General features: G+C 36.2%; 1 protein-coding gene across 1 annotated transcript in view; it reads left to right on the forward strand.

Annotated features, from left to right (window-relative positions):
- LOC130012879 (allatostatin-A receptor-like) overlaps positions 1 to 22872 on the forward strand; it is a 100326-nt gene that overhangs the window by 75380 nt on the left and 2074 nt on the right. The window contains exon 3 of the mRNA XM_056100939.1: positions 20307 to 20903. Within this exon, the coding sequence (XP_055956914.1) occupies positions 20307 to 20903 (597 nt within the window). The remainder of the gene's footprint in view (positions 1 to 20306; positions 20904 to 22872) is intronic.

Below are 22872 nucleotides of genomic sequence, written 5' to 3' on the forward strand. Positions count from 1 at the left end.
CGTCTTTATGGTCGTCTGATCTGCCATTTACAGATCAAAGTAGGAAGATTTCAATCAAGTCTTCAGTCTAAAAATCTTTTTAATTCCAAATAAATGGAATATTAATCTTAAATAGTCTAGCACAAATGGCTTGGATGGTTATTGACTTGACTATTAACAATATTGTTAAGTATGGGAATTAGATACGAAATCGAAAGGATTCAGATCGTATGTGTCAAAGTTAAGATTGTCAAAATAAATATGTTATAATATTAATTAATGTTTTAGTGTGATTGTTGGGTGAAATACCAATTATTCCATAATATATGGTTTAAAAATCATTCCAGTAACCATTTAGTGGCACAAAATTGTTTGACTTGAAATATATACTTATTGTATATTGACCCGTGGGACCTAGGCATAAGGAAATTAACACAATAATATATTTAAATCGGGAAAAAATTTAATTGTAATATTGGAGCCAAACGGTATCCACAATCCAAATCATACTCCTCGCAGTGTTTCGTTTGATTATACCTAATCCCACTAAACACTGCTTTAACGAAAGCATATTTCTGTTCCAAATTATGACTGGTCAATGGTCCGATTAACAACCAATAGCTAACTGCGTTACAAAAGCATTACTCTTAAAACAGAGCTCCAAATTGGACCAAATATGTTTACATAGCGTTACGTCATGACTCACGACATTATTATGCCCAATTAACCAGTGCACAAAAGAATATTGCAGAAAAATTAATTGCGTGACAAACGAGGCTATCAAATCAAAAACAATGTAAACAATACTGTTTGGAGGGCTGTCATGTTGCTGTACTTGGGATAGATTTGATTGAACGGGAAGAATAGACAAACTCCCTCAAAAGTTCAAGTATCAGAAGCCAATCCAGCAATGGCCAGAAAGGGATTTCTCGGGCCGGAATATGAATTCAAATAAGCAATTACGAAGATGTTGATCACCAGCACTGCAAAGAATCAGATATTAAATCTATACATAAAGGATATGGGTTGCTTGTGGGGTTTGCTGTAGGAAACCAAACGGTTGAACTTATCCATTTTAAAATTACTTTAGAATACCAATATACGCAATGGTGCTATTTATTTTGTATTTGGTACAGCTGTTAATGATGAAACGAACAATTATTGACACAACACGCTTCCAAGGATATCCAATGGAGAAAACTTGCAATATTGACCCACCTTGCATACAAATGGATTTTATAAAAAAAAAGAGAGAGATAAACTTTGTGGACGTTTCATCCCCGTTTCATTTCACGTACTGCTGACCTAGTTAATAAAATATATTTTTCCGGTACTAAAATAACCTTAATGGTTCTATTTATTTTGTATTTGGTGCAGTATCTAATGGTGAAATTGACAGCGCGTTATAGTCAAAGATAGAAAATACCCTTTATCAATATTTGGTCGTGGGGGTTATCCACCTTGCACAAGATAATTGCGCCCTTGAGAATTTAAAATAACTCTATAATAACCAGTGATTTTCAAGAATTTTAATGGTGCTATTTATTTTCTATTTGGGACAGTAATTAATGATGAAACTGACAGTTTAAATGGAGATAAACTCTACCCGTACAATGCCAAATAACACAACTAGTAATTTATATTACATTGAATTTTAGGATTGATAATGGCTTTTTTTCTAGATTAACCTCGTTCTTGTGGGCGTACACTAATTTGGCAGATGGTAATTTTCTAAAGTGGGGAAATCTTCCACCTGATTGCTTACTTAACACATGACACATAATATATATCTCGTTCCGTATATTTATTTTAGATTGATCGGAACCTAGAATCAGATCAAATTAAAGTAGCTAAGTCTCTAACTCAATATCATCCAAAATCTTCGACATTGAAAACCCGATTTATTTGTCGGTTTAAATCAATATTGATGATGTGATCTTACCCGGAAAAGATGAGATTCTGATATCCAATATTTAAAGACAAAATAAACATTTTACAATTGGTACACGAATCGTGTACCATAATGCGTTTCAGCACTATTTGTAATAAGGGACTCGAAAAACTAGGCTAGGCATATTCCACACGTCATGTCAAACGGTGACATCATATTCTTATCTGGAGAGCATGCCCACTAAATACTATCGGCGTAGACTGGAATAACAAGACGCTAGTGATTGAAATTCGATTGAGAATACTGGCTTATTTCGCAGAACCTAACTGATTAGAAATTACAGTAAAAACAGAAACGATTGAATGTAAATCAATTTATATGCATTCATATTACATTATTGTATGCGTTGCGACCCATTTGTGTCAATTTCTAGGCCCCAAATATTAGCGACTTAGCTCCTTTAAGTTAACATGTACATGTATATTACCGTTCCCGTTAAGGTTGGGCCCCGTTTCTTAGTCATTATAAATAATTAACGCAATTTATAATTTGAAAAGTTCTTGCCCCCGGTTCCAAAACTGGTGTAGTTTACATTTAATTGTCCGATTTTGTTTTGCGTTTAATTGAGAATTTCTGATATTTTTTTCAGGTTAGACCTATTATATTACTATAATTTTAGAACATTGTAATTTAGGCATTAAGTCCGAGTTGGGACTAACTGTATAACCCAGAAGTTTGCATACTTGCACCAAACGTCGACCTAATCAGCCGCATGTAAATTAATTGAAATTGTGTACTTTTCTGCACCAACCGGGATAATGAAGGCCGGCATACACCAAGCAGTGTGATATGGGGGAAATTTTCCCCGGTCTACTACGGCCTACTTTTATTTCAAATTCGAAGGGGTTCTTTTATGTGCATGCCAACGTATACATTGTTTCCTGGTTTATTTTCGTCCAATCCGAACGACTGTTCCTTTCCAAGCCCTCCGTCCTTCACCGCTGACAAGGGGAATCCTGCCAGAAATCCCCGATGACCTTTCTCGGACAACACCAGAAGCGAACCTGCTCATCCACAAAAAATTGTGAACGCACGGCCGACACGAATCAAGACCGCTTACATGAGCATTAAACATGGTTTAAGTTTGAGTGTGGGTTGCCATTATATTCGGAGGATGTCGAAAAATAAATTCAGCGACAAAATGACAAATATTTTTTTACATATAAACTAAAGAAAAAACTCTTTTACACACAATTTTTGTTCATTTGAAAAACTTAATAATTATCGGGTGATGTTATTGACGTCATCAATGCTACAAAATGTTTCAAAGTGGCACCGCCAAGTTTAAAAATACCGATGTTTGTTTCGTTAGTTGCTAGTCCAGATTCCACCCACTGACGTCATTGGCGAGGTCTTGAAACGGAGCTGTCAACGTGATTTTTAATAGTCTGTTCAATATATAAATTACGAAGGACACATTGGACCAAATCAAGTATCGACAGGTTTTAAATAGTCTATTAATTTCTTAATTATACAATGAACGAATTAGCCCAAATCGAGTACCGAGTCAAATCTGAAGTGTAAAGTCGTACTCCTCCCACTCCGCCCACTATTACGATTCGTGCTACGATTGGCATCGTGGTTTTAATCATGGAGTAATCGTGGTGATTCTATCAGGTCTTATCATATATGAACAGTCATATCGTAACGCATCGCATGACAGTGGGAACCTAGCATAAAAGAAATGAAATGAAATGAAATGGGGTTTAACGTCCTACTGTTCTGCTCCTATACTGGGCTAATAAAGACGGGCATACGCCATACAGTGTGCTACGAGGGAAATTTTGCCCGGGCAGCGGCACTATCGCCTACTCTTATATCGAATTCCAACTGCCAAGGGATCTTTTACGTGCATTCCAATGTATACACGGGACCTCGGCTTTTCGTCTCATCCGAAGGATTAGAAAGCTGTCCTTGTCAGGCCCCCCGTTCTGCACCACTGACAAGGGGAAACCACGTCGGAAAATCCAGATGAACTTTCTCGGCCAATGCAAGGATCGAACACCCGACCTCCAGGCTAGCAAGCCAGCCTAGCATAAAAGACAAATAAAAACATAATGAAATTAACCTTTTCAAAAGTCGAGTGTGATTACCGTATGTGTGGAATCTGAAAAAATACTCTTATAAATTGTCAGGCTAGATTATATTTTACGTAAATTAATGAGTAAAAACATTAAAACACTGTCAGACAATTGTGCATTTAAGTTGAAAGTTTTATTTAAATATTTTTATTTTTGATTATGGCAGTCATATTAGTAATTTAAGTTGTCGATTATTTTTAGCGAAAACATAGCATTTTTGTAAATTTGTAAATTACATTCGCTTTTTACTGAGTTAAGGCTGATATGGGATTCCGTGTTACTGAAAAAATCATTTTGCATTATGTTCAACAGAGAATACAAAAACATTAATAATTTGAAACACTTAAAAAAAAACACTGGTCTCATAACGGATCTGGCATGCCGAGTTGATGGAAATTGGGCACAGCTTGATGCCACTACTTTGGTTTGTAATAATTAAGGAAAAGATTCTTGTTAACATTTTGTTTGCTAAAAACTGGAGGAAGGTCTAAATATGACTTTGCCAATGTCTTTTTTCATGATTAACTTCGTCTGATTATGTAATTGACATCATATTTTGTCATTATTTCCATTAAGGTCGTCCCCATAGACATATATTTCTTTTTATTGACAACCTTGTTATTTTAGTCACCATGAGAAATGACTATTGTTCATGACAACACCTGCCATTAACATAATAGTATGTAAATTAAAGTCGCTCGTACTCCTTTTCATTTCTACGATAATATCCAATTTTCACAGCTGTATCCACGCTAAATATACTCGTATTCATTATTTAAAGATACATTTTGCAAGATTTGGATAAAGAACTGACCGCTCTTGCTATAATAGTTCAAAAATAGATCATGCAAAATGAATATATTAAACATTTCATTCTAATTACTTTATTCTGAGCGCAGTTATCAATGTTTGTAGTTCTGAAAAGATGTGTGCACTGATTCTTTATTACCGTAACCATGGTGCTGGTTATTCGAGACTACATTTTTAAGTTAAATTATTAAACGGCCGAACCGTTCTAATCCGATGGCATCGAAAGTTGATTATGGTCTTGTCATGTTAATAAATATCTATTTAATAATTTATAAAACATTTAAGGCCTAAAGAAAGACATGCAACAGACAGATTTAGCTCTTGAATAAAGCCTCTTTAACATTTATTTTTAATTAAGACTCTGCACCAACATGGCTACTGAAGGCGGATTTAATTAAGAAAACAGTATCAAAGCATCAACGGTTGTAATCTCGCGGATTGGATTCAATTAAATTATAAAGAGGCCCATCAAAATATTTTAGTGGAGCTTATAGATGGCACTGGCTTGTTTATTAGGATGCGAATGGTAAATACTTTGTAAATACTGAACGGAATTGAAACATTTCAGCGCTGGTAGAGATTCAACTGTCATTTTGGTTAGCAAGGGTTAAATGGCCATTGTATGGCAACCAGAAACTTTAAACTAGTTCGCCGACATGGCCTTGATAAAGAATAGGATTTAAAGGCCAAAGCACGCGGTTAATTAGCTGAGAATGCATCAAGGACATCCCTGACCAACACCTAGGTGTCTTTGTTGGTGATTGATATTTCAGATACTTGAGGTGTGATCTGCCACTCTGTAGACTAAGGTAGTCTTCGTGGCTCCGATCTCCGCGTTCATCTTTTTTTTATCCATCGCGCTTTGTTCATCTACCACTGCATGTCATGTGGTACTGCAGTAGGAAATCGAAAAGAAAAAATGATGACAAACTTGTGGCATAATTTACTCTAATGCCAAAAATAACTACCTGTTAATATTAATGGTCTATATTTTACCAACACGTACGACACATGTTCAATCAACTGTCGCCAGTAGGAGTTTGTCAAATAGATCTTGGGCGCCATTAAATCCAACTTAAAGAACTCCTCCAAGAAAATATGACATCCATTGCCCTGATCTGTCAATTTAAGTGTTCAACACAAATATGCCCACAATTGACTAAATGAAGAAGAGATTTCTGTTGAATAATGGCATAATAGCTATCTATTTTTGGTCAAGTGGGAACTATTTGTATCACCAATAATGTCTCTGCTCTGATTACCCATTGCTCTCCGATGGCGACGAAAAATTGGTCGGTTTTGTAATTGGAGTCAGTATTAAATATACATTTCTAGCAAGAATGAAACCTTTAAGCCGCCCAAACTGGATATCCTGAAGAAGGTTGGCCTGCAGTATTGAACCGCACATTCTACTATCTATATTCCGCTGTTCTGCTATTGAGGAAATGTTGGTCGTTACATAGACTATAAATTATTACATAATTCGTGGTAATAGGGTCTTACTAAGGGACTTCCATTCGGTTCGGCTGAAATCGTGTTCTCTTTTTAGATTGTACTCGTGGTGTTTTCTTTTAGATTGTAATTGTTATGTGTTCTTCTTATTTTGTAATATTTGTGTTGTATCTTATATTGTAATCTTTGTGTTTTCATCTTATTTGATTGTAATCTTTGTGTTTTCTTCTACTTTCTGTTCTCGCCTTCTTTTGTTGTAGTCTGTGGGTCTTCGGCTTCTTATGTTGAAATCTTTGTGTCATCGTTTAATGTGTTTCGAGTAGAATATATGCGTGCCTAATTAACTATAACTTCGCTGCCATACCAGTCTAATTAGTTTGGCTTCACTCTATTGGCTTAAAACCTATTTTATGTTATTTATATATTTATACATTAAGGTCCCATTTATCTAACAGTAGACTTTGTCGCACGAATGTCAGTTCAAATCAACGATACGTGTATATTGCTTATAACCTCTTTAAAAGGGAACAGTGTCTAGTCGATTGGATAGGAAAAAACCCGAGATCCCGTGTACACGTTGGCATGCACGTAAAAGAAGCCTTGACGGGTGGAATTCTATTGCTGCCCGAGCACGGTTTCCCTTATAGCACACTGAATGGCATATGCCCATTATGATCCTTATCCCAATTGGTGAACTCTGTTTTGTCCAGATGTATCTTGTAATCGCGACTGAACAGAATGAATCGTTGTAGAAGACGTGGGATAACTTATAATTTAAAATGAAAAATGACATGCAGTAATAAATTCTTAGCCTCGCGTTCGATCATGATATTTTAGACAAACGGCATACCTGTAATCCATATGTTTTGCGCTTCATCGGTCAGACATCAGCAGAGGGTGGAATTCAAAGACATGCATCTATAGAGAGAGTCGGGGGGGGGGGGGATTTAGTCCCTTTCTGGGGAGGAGTGGTGAGGGTAGTCCAATAATTAGAAAAGCTAAAGGACATTTCCAAAATTGGAGGATAGCATGAACTTTAATACTACATACCCAGGATTTATAAATACTGTAGTAACTAATAAAGTTAAGGTGGTTATTTGACAGTTGGCTGCAGATAGGAGAATAGTTTGAAAGCAAGACTGAAGAGGGGGGCGGGTCCAAAACCACGAATCTACGGGGAAAAACTTGAGTACGAAAACAAATTTTAGTTTATTGTGCCGATACACTTCTGTTTTCTTTTGAATTATGTCTGGTTTGCTTATATAGTCTCAGTGTGACACTATAGGGACAGATGTGACTACCCTGGTCACAGGCTCCAAATAGGAGATAGGATGCGACACTATCCTATCCTGTGTCTCTGCAACAAAAAGGAATTAGCTGTGACACTTTAATCTAGGACTTTGTTTGACTTCACGTTATGGGATCAATTATTTCAATCATCAATTAACTGACTCTGGAACACCATTTATGTTGTTACTAAGTTTATACATGGTTTATATAACAAATACAGCAAACTACAAAGGTTAACTACAGGAAAACTACAGCCTCTATTATAAATACTTTAGGAGTCATTAAAATATCCACGGTCTGAGTTTAACATCCTTTATAACACTGACCTAACGACTGAAACATACTACTATATAGCTATACATGATCTTCGCGCAAGGATGGATGATGTCTTCACCCCAGCCTCTAGGCCGAGGAGGCTATGATATTCCTGTCTCGGACCGCTCTAAGATGTCTGTGAGTAAATCAAACTCGCTCTCTCCTATATAAAGAGTATAACGCGTCAGCTATTAGGGCGGGACAATTACCATTTTTGGGTAGAGTTTCGTATGAGCACCGTTTAATGTCAACATTATTCTATTTGATTGGGCTAATCTTTGCACGAGTGACTGGACGATAGTACCCTACTTTCAGCAATTGATAGTGGCAAGAACTGTCTGTGAGTTAGTCTAAGAAACTTGAATCTTGCAGAATACCTACTTAGCCTATTTCTCGTTGTCCCCCGTTTGTTTAACAACTTCAATATATTAAGAACATATAATAAAACTAAAATAACCCCTATAGTATTACATCAGTTCTTGGTGGAAGAGTGGTTGTTGTTCGTTCAATCATAGACAGTGAATCGGCTGATCAAGCGCAGAATATGGGGCATGTAGAATGCGGTCGTCTGAACAGCACTAGCAGAAACATATTTCTGTAAACTATCTTGTCTTAAAGTAGACAGTTGACACGTTTATCAGACGTAAAATTGTCAGTTAATAAGTCAATGTCTAATAGCAAAAAAAGAAGCAGATGTTTTAACTGTATCGATAAAAAAATATATCCCAGAGACACCAATTGTAACAAGATTTTGATGAAGTCGTCGAGTTTTCAAGTATAAATTAGAACATGTCAAGGCATACAAATAATCATGTAAATTCAACAGCTCCAAATCTTCAAGTTTTTTATTAATTTGACTCTCAATCAATACTATATCACTTAATAAAACTAGATTTCACTGGGGTTCATTATATCAAACTGAACAGATAAAGGAAACCAAAGCTGCAGGGAACGTCGAGAGTCTGAAATCTAGGTGGAAGTTGATTCCGAAGGAAATAAGAAATAAATTAAATCTACACGACACCCACTCTAAACTTTCTCTATCCCTAAGCATCTTTAGAACATTTTGCTAGTGCTTCTTAGTGGAAATGATCTCTTGGTTATGTCTATGAAAAAAAGACGAAAACAGATCAAATTATATTCAGATAGACTGGAGGTCCGTTCAACAGGGTCACTCAGTTACCATATAATATAATCAGTGTTATTATTATCTATAGGTTGGGGCAGGCTGAGGCCTTGGGGCACAGGATCACGGGGCTTCCAGCCAAACTTTCATAAGCCTTTCTTATACATATTGTAGTAGTAAATACCCCTCATCACACCTTCGTCTTCATCTAGTCGTCTGGTGGGAGATGAAGGGGAAATCTCATTGGTAGAATAGCTTATGGTCTCTCCTAATGAAGATAATAATCCGCACATAGACTTAGCTCGGTAAAAAAAATGGCAGTCGCCAGTTCACGAATGCGGCGTGTCCGTGTAAAATACTTTCTTTAGTCTTTAAAATATTTCACGAATCTCCAATCAAGCAGAACTATAAACGAAACGGCTCAACTAGTCTTACAAGTCTAAGCTAGGGATCTTTAGGTCGTGAACCCTAACATTGTTACTTGTCAAAGAAAGATTTGAAGACAGATTAATTTGTATCATCATGACGGTTGTATACGTGGTCCTCTTCGTGTTTGGACTGATGCAGCTGATGAATTTAAATGTTATATTCGGGTCCAGATATAGTCACAAAACACTACTGACACAATTTTCTTGGAGCAGCAAGCCACACACTTTTCCCCCTAACCAAATATCCTGCCTCAGCCACTGCACCCCGAACCCAGTACTAGTAAACAGCATATAGCTCTGTTCTTAATTGTTGCTCCATTTATTCATAAGATTGTCGTTTAAAAATTGACTGGTTTAAAGGCTTTGGCGTCTGTTGGCTGTTCAAGCTCTCATTTAATCAAGTCCAATTCTCCAGTGAAATAAATCCTTCAATAATGACAGATCTATTTTTTTTCTCGGGGATGTCTTTTATGAACCTTCAGATTTGAGGGTCAATTAGGGCGGGTAATCAGTCATGAGTGGTCGTTGAACAGAGACAAGAGCTACTCCGAAAAACCAATGACTTTCAGTAACATGTAGCTAATTTTGGCTTTTCGATAGTCTTAAAAATAACTCTCTGGATCTCGAAAGGCTTATGCCGATTCTATAGATCTCAGAAGGCTAATTTCGTGCTAAGCCGATGAGCGGTAGACCCTACATCCCAATAGGTAATCGCGTTAAAATCTCGACTTATCTAATTCTAAAACAAAACTGTCTCTTTTAAAGTTTTTACTGGCAATAATAGAGATAGTTGACAAGATCGGATAGATCACAGGCAGCCAAACACATTGTTTTGAAACACAACGGAACGTTCATATTTTTATCTTTAAAAAATGATTCTTCTTTAATGAACGAGAAATGCGAAATGATATAACCAAGCTATCTATTAACTAATAACTGACAGTCATTTAATTTTCAAGGCCCGTTTAAAGTAGGGAAAACTGTTTATGTCAAAAAAAGGAATTTTATTAGGCTGTTCTATTATTTCTCGAACGATTAAACGAGCGTTGACATACTTAGTTGCATTATTGAAACACAACATGTTGTATATCAACATTAGGTGAATATGTCGGATTGCCAGATTGCCAACCTATGATGCAAATCAAGACGTAAAATCTACTGAAATTTACTATTTTATTTTTCATTTAGATCAAAGAGATCTAGCCATTTTATTAACATTATTAAAACAAGGTTTACAAAGTAGATACAAATTAGATCGGTTCATTTAAGACGTCAATGCTAAAATTGCTTAAGCCAAGGCTTTTTTCTGGCTTCAGATATTAAACTATTCTTTTGAAATTCATTCATATGACAAACCCATAATCAACTCTTTAGAACATCGGACAGCTTTGATAGTACGACAGACCAAATCGTAATGTTACGACAGTGCATGGCGTCATTCACAAAAGAGTTACAAACAACTTTCTTTTCTTAAAAATGAAGTCTTATGTGGATTAAAAGTAATACAAATTTAATACAAATTTAATTACATCAGTTAGTCTGAAACCCGAAACCCGATCAAAGTAACCATTCATAACCATTTGACTTAAATTTTCAATATATACAATTTTCATTATCTATTTTAGAGCTATTATAGAAAGAACGACCAGCTCTTTCTATAAATGTGGCATAGTGCCTTTTGAACATCTTTCGTAAATTCTTCGATTTTAACTAAATACCCATTGTTACTATTTTCTTAATGAACCTTTTAATATATTAATTGATTATTTCTATCATGTTCTTATCTGAGATAAGCTCTGAGCCGTAATGGAAGTTAAGCCATGGCATTTATTAAATCGCGTGTCAACAACTGTTTAACCTAAAATAGAAACTTTAAACACGATATTTTCACCAGTCAATAAATTTGTATTTTATCATTTATGCTCCAAAGATTTTATACACAAAGTTTCCATATTGAATGAGCATCCTTGTTTAGAAGCGTACAGACTGAAATAGATTACCTAGTTCAACCTGACAGATTAAAAAGTAGTATAATATGATGATAGATATCCACACTAGATAACCGAACTGAAGGCATATATGGGGCTGGTGAAACTAGACTAGGTCAGTAGTTTACGTTAGCAACGAGGTGCCGTAGGTGACATGAAAAACCAATGGGAATCATCGCCCGATTATTGACAATAGCCCCCACCAGCCCCTATACACCCCTATTGTTATATAACAGTCTCTGTTGATGATTAAAATAATGGCACCGTTTAGAATTAACCCTTTATCAAGTATATTTATAGAGTTGAAACAGTTTGTATTTTAGTTTCTATTTTCATCATTGACTTGATTTTGATTGCAGCGATATTACGATGTGCTGCATAATTTCATTTGAACCACCGTAACACGCAACGTCGGATTAACCATGGTGGGGACCTGGAACATGTGGGGGCCCCTGATGACCGACTGCGGAGCTGTGGCCGGTGAAGCCGTCCACCGCGAGCGCCGAAGGCGCTAAGCCCCTCTAGGGGGGTTCGGGGACAACCCCCCCCCCCCGAAAATTGTCAGAAATTGGAGGCCGAAAACATGATTTCCTGGCATTTCAGGCACTTGTGTGGAGCCATTTAGAAGTACCTCCCCCAGAAAAAAATAAAATTCTGCCACAAAATTAGCGCATTCTGGCGTTATTTCAGTGGACCAATCCATGCGAGTGCTATGAAATGATGGCATTTCTAGAGGAGGGGGCTAGACGCAACTGAGATTTTTGTGGGGGCTCTCTAATGTGGGGGGCCCTGGGGCCTGTGCCCCATGGTTTATCCGGCCCTGGTAACATGGAAAGTAAGTTCGGCAGTCGTCGTATAACCCAGCCCTATTTATCTCTTGTCTGTGGTACACGCCCGAACACGGGCATTTTTTACTGTTATAATAGTATAATAAACGACCAGCACGCTCCTCACCAACCCTCTCCGACCACTACCAATCAGTTGCAATGCGGCTAATTTTAAGCATTTTTAAATATAAAGTCGTAAAGGATCGATCAACTTTAGCTGTCAGTGGCTTAGGAAATATTCAGATACGAAGTTCAGACGCCCTATATTAGCAACCCTAGAGAGGGTATAAGCTTTAAAGAGTACAGCCTTAAGGACCCTAGGGACCGTTCTGAAAAATGGTCTTAAAAATACAGGCCAAAGGGTATGACTATTTTTCTTCTCGTTAGAAATCTGTGTTGTTGATATTGTGAATCAAAAATCAAGTGAATGAAGGATGTGTCTGCAGAGAGTAGCAATTAAGATAAGGCATTTGATTGAACGCCTAGAATGAAGAGTTAAATCAATACTCAGCGAACAAAACTTGCTTCAGTAAAGTGCTTCTTTTATGACTTGAAGAAATGCGTAATTTAGACTTTAACCGACAGATTGAATTTTATGTAGCAATAGACTTGAAGATTGTTTGGATAGAATTACTGTAGACCAGTTCACTTCTTACAATAAACCTGCCAGTACCTAATACAATTATTTATATACTCTCTGTAAATTAAAGCTTATATTTTACATGCTGAATGTACCGCCATTGAAAGATCCTGAAATAGCTCGAGTTCTTGAAACACAAGTCCGGACACAGTTTTTCTTTCCACCATTGTAACACCCCGCTTTCACGTGGTCTACGAATGCCATAGCGTTCTCATTGCTGGGAGTTTGTTTCAAATTAGGCAATAAAGTTCTAATGGGGCGGGGGATATCCATATTAGTGACAGTTGTGTTGTGATTAATTATGCCAGACGAGTGAAATACTATATAAAACTATTAAAAATACAATACGTAAGAACTAAATTTGGCTTCATATCTTGAGTAAATTATTTATGAGACATGTATTCACACAATCAACACTCTAGACTATCTGATGGTCGTAATGTTTAATGGATCGAAACGTCATCGTCATTTAACAATTTAATTTAAAAATAGATAATTGAGAATGCTTATTATTGTAACAATGGTTGCAATGAAAATCGAGACCTGTCTATCTAATAATTTACATAACATTTGATCTGCAATATTGGCAGACTTAGCTCTTACAAAATGAATATTTAATTTTGACAAAACTGATGGGACATACTCTATACGATTAAATTCATATTTCAAAAGACTGAGCGGAAGTCGGTTTGTTTTTCACTCTGTTGACAGCGGGACCCTATGGATTACATCTCAACACTGGCTTTATCTATTAATTTTGGCCTACAACAACAGATTGTCAAACTACAAAACAAATCAACATATAGCGCCCAACGAAAAGTATAATTTCATTTTTGACACAAATTATACATTCAGGGAATTCATATTTTAGAATTAATGGCTCTATATTCACTTTGGTAAAGTGTCTTTTCTGATTAGTTATCTTCTCATGGGTCCTGTTATGAATTCTACTTAAGTTGAAATGAAATCATTTTCATCAGTTTCGATCCACTGTCTGATATTTTTGAAATGAAACAAAATAAGCAAACCAATTCTGTTTGACAGACCAGTTTTTGTTCTTGTCTTCCTTGTTGCTGGTTAAATATATCGCGGTTAGTGATGGTATGCCATTAAATCTTCGGCCCATCCACTCTTCCTCGTTTGATTAGCATTCAGAAAAAAAGAAATTTTGCAGTTGAGCAATTTGGGTTTTCGAAAAACATCCTTTATAAGCGAATATAATGACAAGCCTGACTTAAGCCTGGTTTTATCCATGCTGGGACATCATCTAGTGTTGGTATATTGTTTTTTTAATTAAATGTTAAATATTCAATCTGGGTACATATTAGCATGGATGAAGCTTAGAAAAATGGATGTAATATGGTAGCGACAAATGCGAATGGCGCATCGTTTCTTTAAGTTAAAAATGTATTGTGTTATCACAATTCCCGCCTCACTGTTTGGTTTATGTCCCATAAAAATGTTAACAGACATAACATCTGTTCACAGTAATAATTGTGCCACAAGAATTTCTTGTGTTCCAGACAGTCTTGGAAGCATTTCAACAATTCCAGGGTACTTTCACATACAAAGTACTGTTTCTCTATGATTGATAAAATATCAACAAATCTTGCTCATTTTTAAGATTATCCCTGATTTTTATTTCCTTTACTTGACATTGCGAATAACGTCCATTGATGTTGTTACCTTGTCGTGAAAATATACAATATTTATTTATAACAGTTCAGTAGTCTATGTTAAAGTAATTAGTTATGGCCGATTAACAAACGACAAATTAATGACAATAAAAAAAAACGTGCAGAATGGCCTAAGCAGACTTATAAGAGTGTTGTTCAATTTCCGTATTTAATTGATTAGAAAGTACAATACTTCATAAAAAAAAAAAAATAAAAGACCACTAAATATAAATCCCTTTATATACATTCATTTGTGCGCTTAGACCCATTTCCGACTATTATCTAAATTATTAATTAGACATTAATTAACTTATCCAGACCATATTCAACTCTCGGTGTCATCGCTAGCATGTGATATTGAATACATTTTGTCGAGAAATCGAGACAGACGTTTATCGTACCGACTTTAGTAATGATGATCGAGGCTAGCCTAACATTCAAAAGCTAATATCTCGGTTCAGAGTGGAGCAATTTGACTGAAATTTTCAGCATATTCTATTTACGTTATCTATGTTTTTAACTAGTATAGAGAGAACTGCCAACTCTGTGTCTAATCTCCCACAATGCCCATTTAAGAAAGCATCGACCGATGTGAATCATTTGTTGACTAAACGACGCTTCGGTTTACGTGCACACTTCTTTTTTTAAATCTTGATGGTCCCTACATCAAATAGCTACATCATGATCAACCGTGAGTATAAGAAGAGCAAATCCTATCATTGGGGTGAAAGAAATAAAATGAAATGGGGTTTATTTAACGTGCTATGTTTCTTGGAGTATAAGCAGATCTGCTTGGCATCCTGACTGAGATAGTAGTTATATTAATTTAGTTTAGCTTGTTAAGCTATCGTATCCATACACCCGTGGCATTCGTTAGAAAGCAATACATGTGAACAACTAATGTTATTTGCCGACTGCAATCAGTGTTTAAGTTGTTTTAAACCTGTTATTTTGAAAATGGGGTTATTGTATAAAGTCCAATCTCCTTCAAACTGTTGTCACGGGCCATGCATATAATGAAGATGGTATATAAAATGGTTTTATTCTTCTGTATTTGATAGAATATATTGAGATGCAACGTGTTGTCTAGTCGTTCGGATGGTACCAAAAACCGAGGTATCGTGCATTTTAAAGAACCCTTGACAGTTGGAATTCTTAATAAGAGTATGTCATTTGTCTGAAAACGTCCCTCATAGCACACTACATGGCTTATATCCATCTTCATTATCCTAGGGCATTTTGAAACAAACATATGGTTACATGTTTTATTTACTATGGAGAATAAATGTCCCTCTACTATTCTTCGAAATATGTTGACCGATGGGCACCGGATTTTTGTTTTATTCAATCCAGTAGACAGACGTTTCTTGTCTACACCTGACAAGTGACAACAGGACTTCATAAAATCGTGATGGCTTCTCTTTTAGGTGCACATCGGGATAGAAACTCGAGACATACTGGTCTACTTCTATTGTATTTTAATTGACATTTTCAATATCTTTCCGCCATCTCAACCCAGCATCCTGCTACATAAGTCAATGTGGTCAATTAATAGTATCTCGACCTATACTATTTGTAGTGAGAGGTTAATGGCTCCCATGGTGTTGGCAATAAAGGGTGGAGCAGATGTTTTAAAGGCCAGTTATCTGACATATATAATTACCTATCTGTTTTAATGTCCCATAATAAATATTTGTTTAAAGTAGGCCTACATACATGAGCGTGTGTTGATGGCCAGAAATTCCCCTTGTGTGTTTACTTTGTATTGCATTTTGTTCCTTTGATGGTAATTATGTGTTAGTATATGTCCGTGATGGAGGTGTGGGGTGTGGATGGCCGAATGGTTAACACGTGCGCACTGTATCATAAGGCCTGTCATTGAGTCAACTGGCGTGATTTAAAATCTCCGGTTGTACGTGACAAGAAGTGGGGTCGCCTGTCCACCAACCTCGTGGGTTTTTCTCCGGGTCCTCCGGTTTCCTCCCACTGCTAAAGATCCTTACGGGCAAGCGAATTATTGAAATAAAATTAACCATATGTTAGTCCCGAAATGACCTAGTTTGTGTCAAGTGGACGTTCAATGACCTTGCTGTCTCTAATATTTAGCAATATTGAAAGCAATTTTTTTAAAAACCTATTTTCGTTGGGTTAGTATTAAGTAAGGTGGTAGAAAACAATTACATGTAGTAGGTATCAGCTTTCATTAGTATTTTATTTTATTTTCCATTATGTTAAACATTATGACACACGAAAACATGAATTCTGATCCAGTGTGGATTTCATTGCAAAAACTGTTAGGTTGTAGTAATTGATCTGAAGAATTGCGCTATAGTTGGGTTTATTATTCCAAGGCCTTTTTCTTATGTCAGCCGGAAAAGTGACGTCGTTTGGTTTATAGTTACAAATGGTTTGGTCACGTCAGTCGGAAATTGATGTTTTTTGGGACATTAACTGCTATATTTACACTGGAGTAGGTGAATGATGTGTTTTGACTTTTATTTCTAAAATGTAATAGTTAACTTTGGAAACATGTTGGTCATGTCCAGCAGACAGTGATCTGTTTGTGTTTTCTTTTAAAATGTTTCACGGGATACCGAAACCAGCCCATGGCTTATATAAATCGGCTTCCCAAAAAGCAAGATACAAATGATCTAAGTATATAATAAGTTTACACAAAAAATATAATCAAGTGTTAGCTAAAATCACTATCAAGAAAGGGTCGATACTCGAATACTTAGTTATTCTTTCCACAGATTCTTGAAATAAAAACCTCCTTCCTAAACGTACAGCAGACACTTCCGAGCCTGAGGCGAACAGACGGAATGCAAGATTTCGTTTGCCTTGACATTTTAAAACTGGGCATTACCCTTCAAAAATCTCTAAAATATAAACTCCTACTTTTAGATTTTTTTTACGGTTTGTTGATAGGGGCAGTAACTCTGAGATGAATCATAGTTCTACCCTAAACAATTTTGTATTTTCTTAACCACAAAACTTCAGGTCAATTTGAGTACAATAAATAATTCAGTATACATACATACTAACTCAATATCATCCAAAATCTTCGACATTGAAAACACGATATATTTGTCGGTTTAAATGCACCCGATTAGATTTTATTACATACTTCGAGAAGGTATTTGTTGAGTAATAAAACCTTCTAGTAGTTTATCGAGGGCTGGCCGTCCTTACCGCACGGTACAAATAAAACCTTCTAGTAGTTTATCGAGGTTCGGGTGCTTCCGGAGTCCAAAATGGCCGCTTTATATAAATGAGAATTTTGGGGATAACTAACCCTAACCCTAACCCTTTTTAAAAAGACTGAACTTGGGTCTAATTTAGTTTTTACTTCTCTTAAAAGGGTTAGGGTTAGGGTTCGGGTTAGTATTCCCCTAAATACTCATTTGTATAAAGCGGCCATTTTGGTATGAGTTCTGGCTTGTTCTGGAATTTGTTGCTTCTAGTGGTGATAATATTTGTACCGTGCGGTAAGGACGGCCAGCCCTCGATAAACTACTAGAAGGTTTTATTACTCAACAAATACCTTCTCGAAGTATGTAATAAAATCTAATCGGGTGTTAAATCAACATTGATGTTGTGATCTTGCCGGGAAAAGATGGCCTTCTGATATCCAATATTTAAGACAAAATAAACATTTTACAATTGGTACACGAATCGTGTACCATAATGCGTTTCAGTGCTATTTGTAATAAGGGACTCGAAAAACGAGGCTAGGGATATATTCCACAAGTCATGTCAAACGGTGACGCTATATTCTTATCTGGAGAGCAAGCCCAATAAATAATATCGGCTTAGACTGGAATAACCAGACGCTAGAGATTGAAATTCGACTGAGAATACTGGCGTATTTCGCCGAACCTAACTGATTAGAAATTACAGTAAAAACAGACACGATTGAATGTAAATCAATTTATATACATTCATATTACATTATTGTATGCGCTGCGACCCATTTGTGTCAATTTCGTGATCCCAAATATTAGCGACTTAGCTCCTTTAAGCCATGAAAATTCAGATATACTCAGAAAACTGGAAGATCGGAATCGGCGACTTTTAAGTTTTTGTCATTCCAATTCTTTGTGATGTGTATTAAATCATGATAAACACCAGGGGACAGTCGTTTCATCTATAGCTGTTTGTGTAGTTTCTTGTGTCTTCCTTGATTAAAATTCATAATGGTTTCCTTATTTAATCTTTTTTATCTTATTGTTTGGCACAACATAACCCAATTAGAGCTGAAGGTCCATCTAGTTCTTTCCAGTCACAAGGTTTAGCTTTGAATACTTAAATTGAAAGAATATGCCACATTCAAAATCAAAGTCGTTAAAGCGGTCATTAAGTCGTCTAGGTCATGATTTTGTTTTTGCAATCGGTCACTAACGATTATATCGCTTCATTTCATCTTTTTCCAATCACAGAATTTATTTTCAGTTTTAAAAGGAAGAGGTGCGACAGTTTCGTATATCAATGTCATTAAAGCAAATATTAAATCGTCTGGGTTATTATAATCTACAATTGTTTAATAAGCCAGTGGTTTCTTCAAATAGCCCACTGTGACGTCTTCTAAATTATAGGGATAAGACAATATTGATGTCAGTCATTATCACATATGTAATAGAACTAACACGTTCCAAATATAATTTTAACACAGTGATCATTGCTACGATAGATGTGTAATGAAGATTTCAAGAAACGGAAGTGACGAAAGTAAAAGAAAACACGACCGTTCTATATAACTGACTGAAATAACGAGTGATAACTAACAATTCCTTCGAAGCGTAAAAGTTGTTATGTGAGACTGTGAGAGGATATCTGACAATTCAAAAAAGTATTTGAATGTCACTAGATAAAAGAAAACGGGAAAAATAGAAACAGCCCGTACATTCACTTGTTTTTATAAATTCTATACATGGTACTGCACGGACTTCATCTATTTTTTTCGTTTTCTCTATTCTACTGTCAATTATTATTATTTATTTTTTTGAATTGTCAGATGTCCCCCCACAGTCCCATATAACAACCTTTGGTCTTCGAAGGAATTATTAGTGAGCAGAAATTCGCCCGTGTATCTGTTATCGCTCGTCACTTCAGTCAGTTATATAGAAGGATAACTCGTGTTTTCCGTTTGCTTTCGTCACTTCCGTTTCTATAAATCTTCATTACCTATCTATCGTAGCAATGATCTCTGTGTTAAAATTATATTTCGGACGTGTTTAACTAGTTCTATTACATATGTGATAATACCTACATTTTAATAACTGACTGGGTTATAAAAGCACATGTGGCGGCTACTCATTAGAACACAAATGGCGGCCTTTTTTCCAAAGCGTGTTGTGAATGGAAATTTGCTCTTGGGTAATATTGAACGCTACGAGTAGATGATTAAGACTATGGGCAGCGCCCAAAATCTTCCATTAGGGATCCTTTTTTTACTGGGCACGCTCAGTTTACTGACTAAATGTATTCCATTCTGAATTTCCCCAGAACAATTTCACAAGCGGCGCATACTCGGCATACCGCACACGCACGCTCAATATCCATTTTATATGCCTTAATTCATTTATAATAATCTCCGATCTTCTAGGAATCCCGCCACTATTGTCATCTGCCGATTTTAACTTCATTGGTATACCGTTGGTATACCGGTTCAAAGCAGACTATATGTATCACAGTTAATTTATGTCTTTAGTTATTTTATTTAATCTTCTTCTCTTTTTTTCAGGTGGCACGGATGGTCATCGTTATCGCTATAGCCTTTATTGTTGCCTGGTCACCCCAATACATAGTTAGTATTGTCAGCCAACTTCAATCACTTCATGGCGGAATCAACTTTCTACAGAAAGGACAGTTTCTCTTTACCATGCTGATGACTCACTTATGTGGCTTCCTCAACAGTTGTATTAACCCTTTCATCTACACCATCATGAGTCGCAAGTTCCGCAAGAGTTTCAGATACATCTTTACGCGGGTATTCTTCTGTTGTCAAAAGAAAAGGACATATCGGTATCAGACAAGCCTTACTCGTAACCAATCAGCCGGCCTGTCTTCGGTTGGAAAGCAGTCTTTGACCGAGTTTCGCGATGGGAACGAATATCGTCTGAGCGAAGCTCCGTCATCTGGTGGAGATAGTAGTGGCGGTAGTCAACAAGGGCGTGGATTTCAAGTTCGCTACAAGGACAGTTCCCAGTCGCTGATAGAGTCTCGTGGAAGCAACAAAAAGTGGGCGACCTCCAGTGGGAAGCACCACTCTGGCGGTTCTCTTATTGTATTGAAATGTTTCAAATATAAGGAACGGGCTTTTAAGGATAATGACGGGGAAGTCCTTGAGAACACAAACGTTCCAGATAATAACACTTTAAATATAAGGGACAATAGGTGTCAAGGATACATGAATGATAAAGCACCTAAAATAGAAATAACGGTTGAAGATCAAGACTCCATTCTGAAAGATCCAAAACTTTTGGAAATAGAATGTTTAGAAACTAAATTGGGTCATTCTAATGGGAAGATTAATGGTTTTGCTCTTAATGGTGAATGTGAAACACTTTCATAAATCTTAAAACATTGGTTCCTGTCTAAGATCCGATGTCTGTTGCTTTACGAAAACAAGTTAGGGGTTATTTTTGGTTGTCAACTTATGTATTTATCATCAAGTATGAATCATTGGTGAAACATATAGTGCATCCCGGTTATTCCGAACGAGCAGTATTTTTTTTTTTTTTTTTTTTTTTTTTGCTTTGGTGGGAGCGCGGGGGTAGGGTTGCGGAATGTAATTGATTGAGATCTAAAGATATATGATGTCTTTATCAAAGACCAAAGTAGTAATTTGTATACTTATTAGAATTTGTGTGAGCTTGGAACTGTGGTCTATATTCCGAACATTTCAAGATATTAATGTTCAGAGATCAGACATGATTTGATCTTTAACACAAATAGTTAAGAACACAATATGGATTACCAATGGACTTCGACTGTACACATATGTTTTTGCTTAATATCCTATATGGTGGCATTTTAATTATAAAGATCATGGCATAAGAAACGTTTAACGTCAGCGTACTCGTTGCCTATAAACAAAAACGCGATCATATATCGGGACCTATCATCAAACAATGGTGTATTTAGGGAGAGTCCGCTATTAAGATTCGGCTGTAAAATTCTAATTCCAGGTTTATCCCGTTTTATTTCTCGGTTGCTTACCCCATTTACTCTTGGTTTAATGACATTATGATTGCTGGATTGATCAAAATGTCAATTAAAACATGTGATACAAAAAAATCCGGAAAAACTTTATAAAGTTTTCGATTGCCTGTCTAAACAAGATCAAAGATGTTATTATGTTGTCATCAGATGCCTAGAACATTGTCTTCATTAGCCCCGTTGGTCCGGAAGCGTAGGCCTATGAAATGAAATGGGGTTAGGACCCCTACTGTTCTGCACCAAGACGGCCAATGAAAGCGTAAAATGTTAATATGCCTAGACCGCGCTATCTATAAACGTTTATTTAGAACAAAAGCAAGTGTAATGATCAACTGAATGCATAGAACAAAAAAAAACCCCACCCTTTTCAAAAATAGATTGTCTAAAGGGAAAACTGAAAGGAAGGTCTTCTTTGATTGTAAGTCTCCTTCTTGCATTTCTGAATGTAACAACATCAGATCGCGGACATCACAGATCAATTCTTTTCAAATACAAAAAAAAAATGGGAATGTTGAAAATAACCTTTTGTTTTGGTACAGACGTGGGGTATATAATGTGATAAAGTTTAGAATAACAATAACCATAACTAATAAAGTTTAAAATAACGCTCTTAGGTAGGCTAAGATAAGATTTCAGATAAATAATTATTCCAGTAACTCCCGAGACCAAATGAAACTGGCGTCATGAAACTGATGCTTTTTAGAATAAGCCGTCATGTGTTATTCGCTGGTGCAGGAATATCACCGACAAAACTAATAATTTTTCGTGTGCACTGGCTTCTATTGGCTAACGACTTGGAAAGTCTATATACACATATTGCCATTTTTGTTTTCTTGTTTTGTGTTGATGTTATGGCTAGTGGATCGCCTGAATATAAATGACATTCTGACATGTTATGTAAATAAAAATAAAATTATTTCAGATAATAAAATAAAGATTGGTTTTTTATTTTACGTTTTAGCGGTTTCTGAAAATGACTGGAGTTTATCGGAAGAGGGTGTGTACATGGACTTGCGTGGTTCCGTTCCATCCTTCCCTGTTGGCTGCCTTGTCATCCATTTGACGTTTCTTGGTGCATAGGCGATCTT

Source organism: Patella vulgata, chromosome 5, assembly GCF_932274485.2.
Source record: "Patella vulgata chromosome 5, xgPatVulg1.2, whole genome shotgun sequence".
NCBI classification, from domain to species: Eukaryota; Metazoa; Mollusca; class Gastropoda; family Patellidae; genus Patella; species Patella vulgata.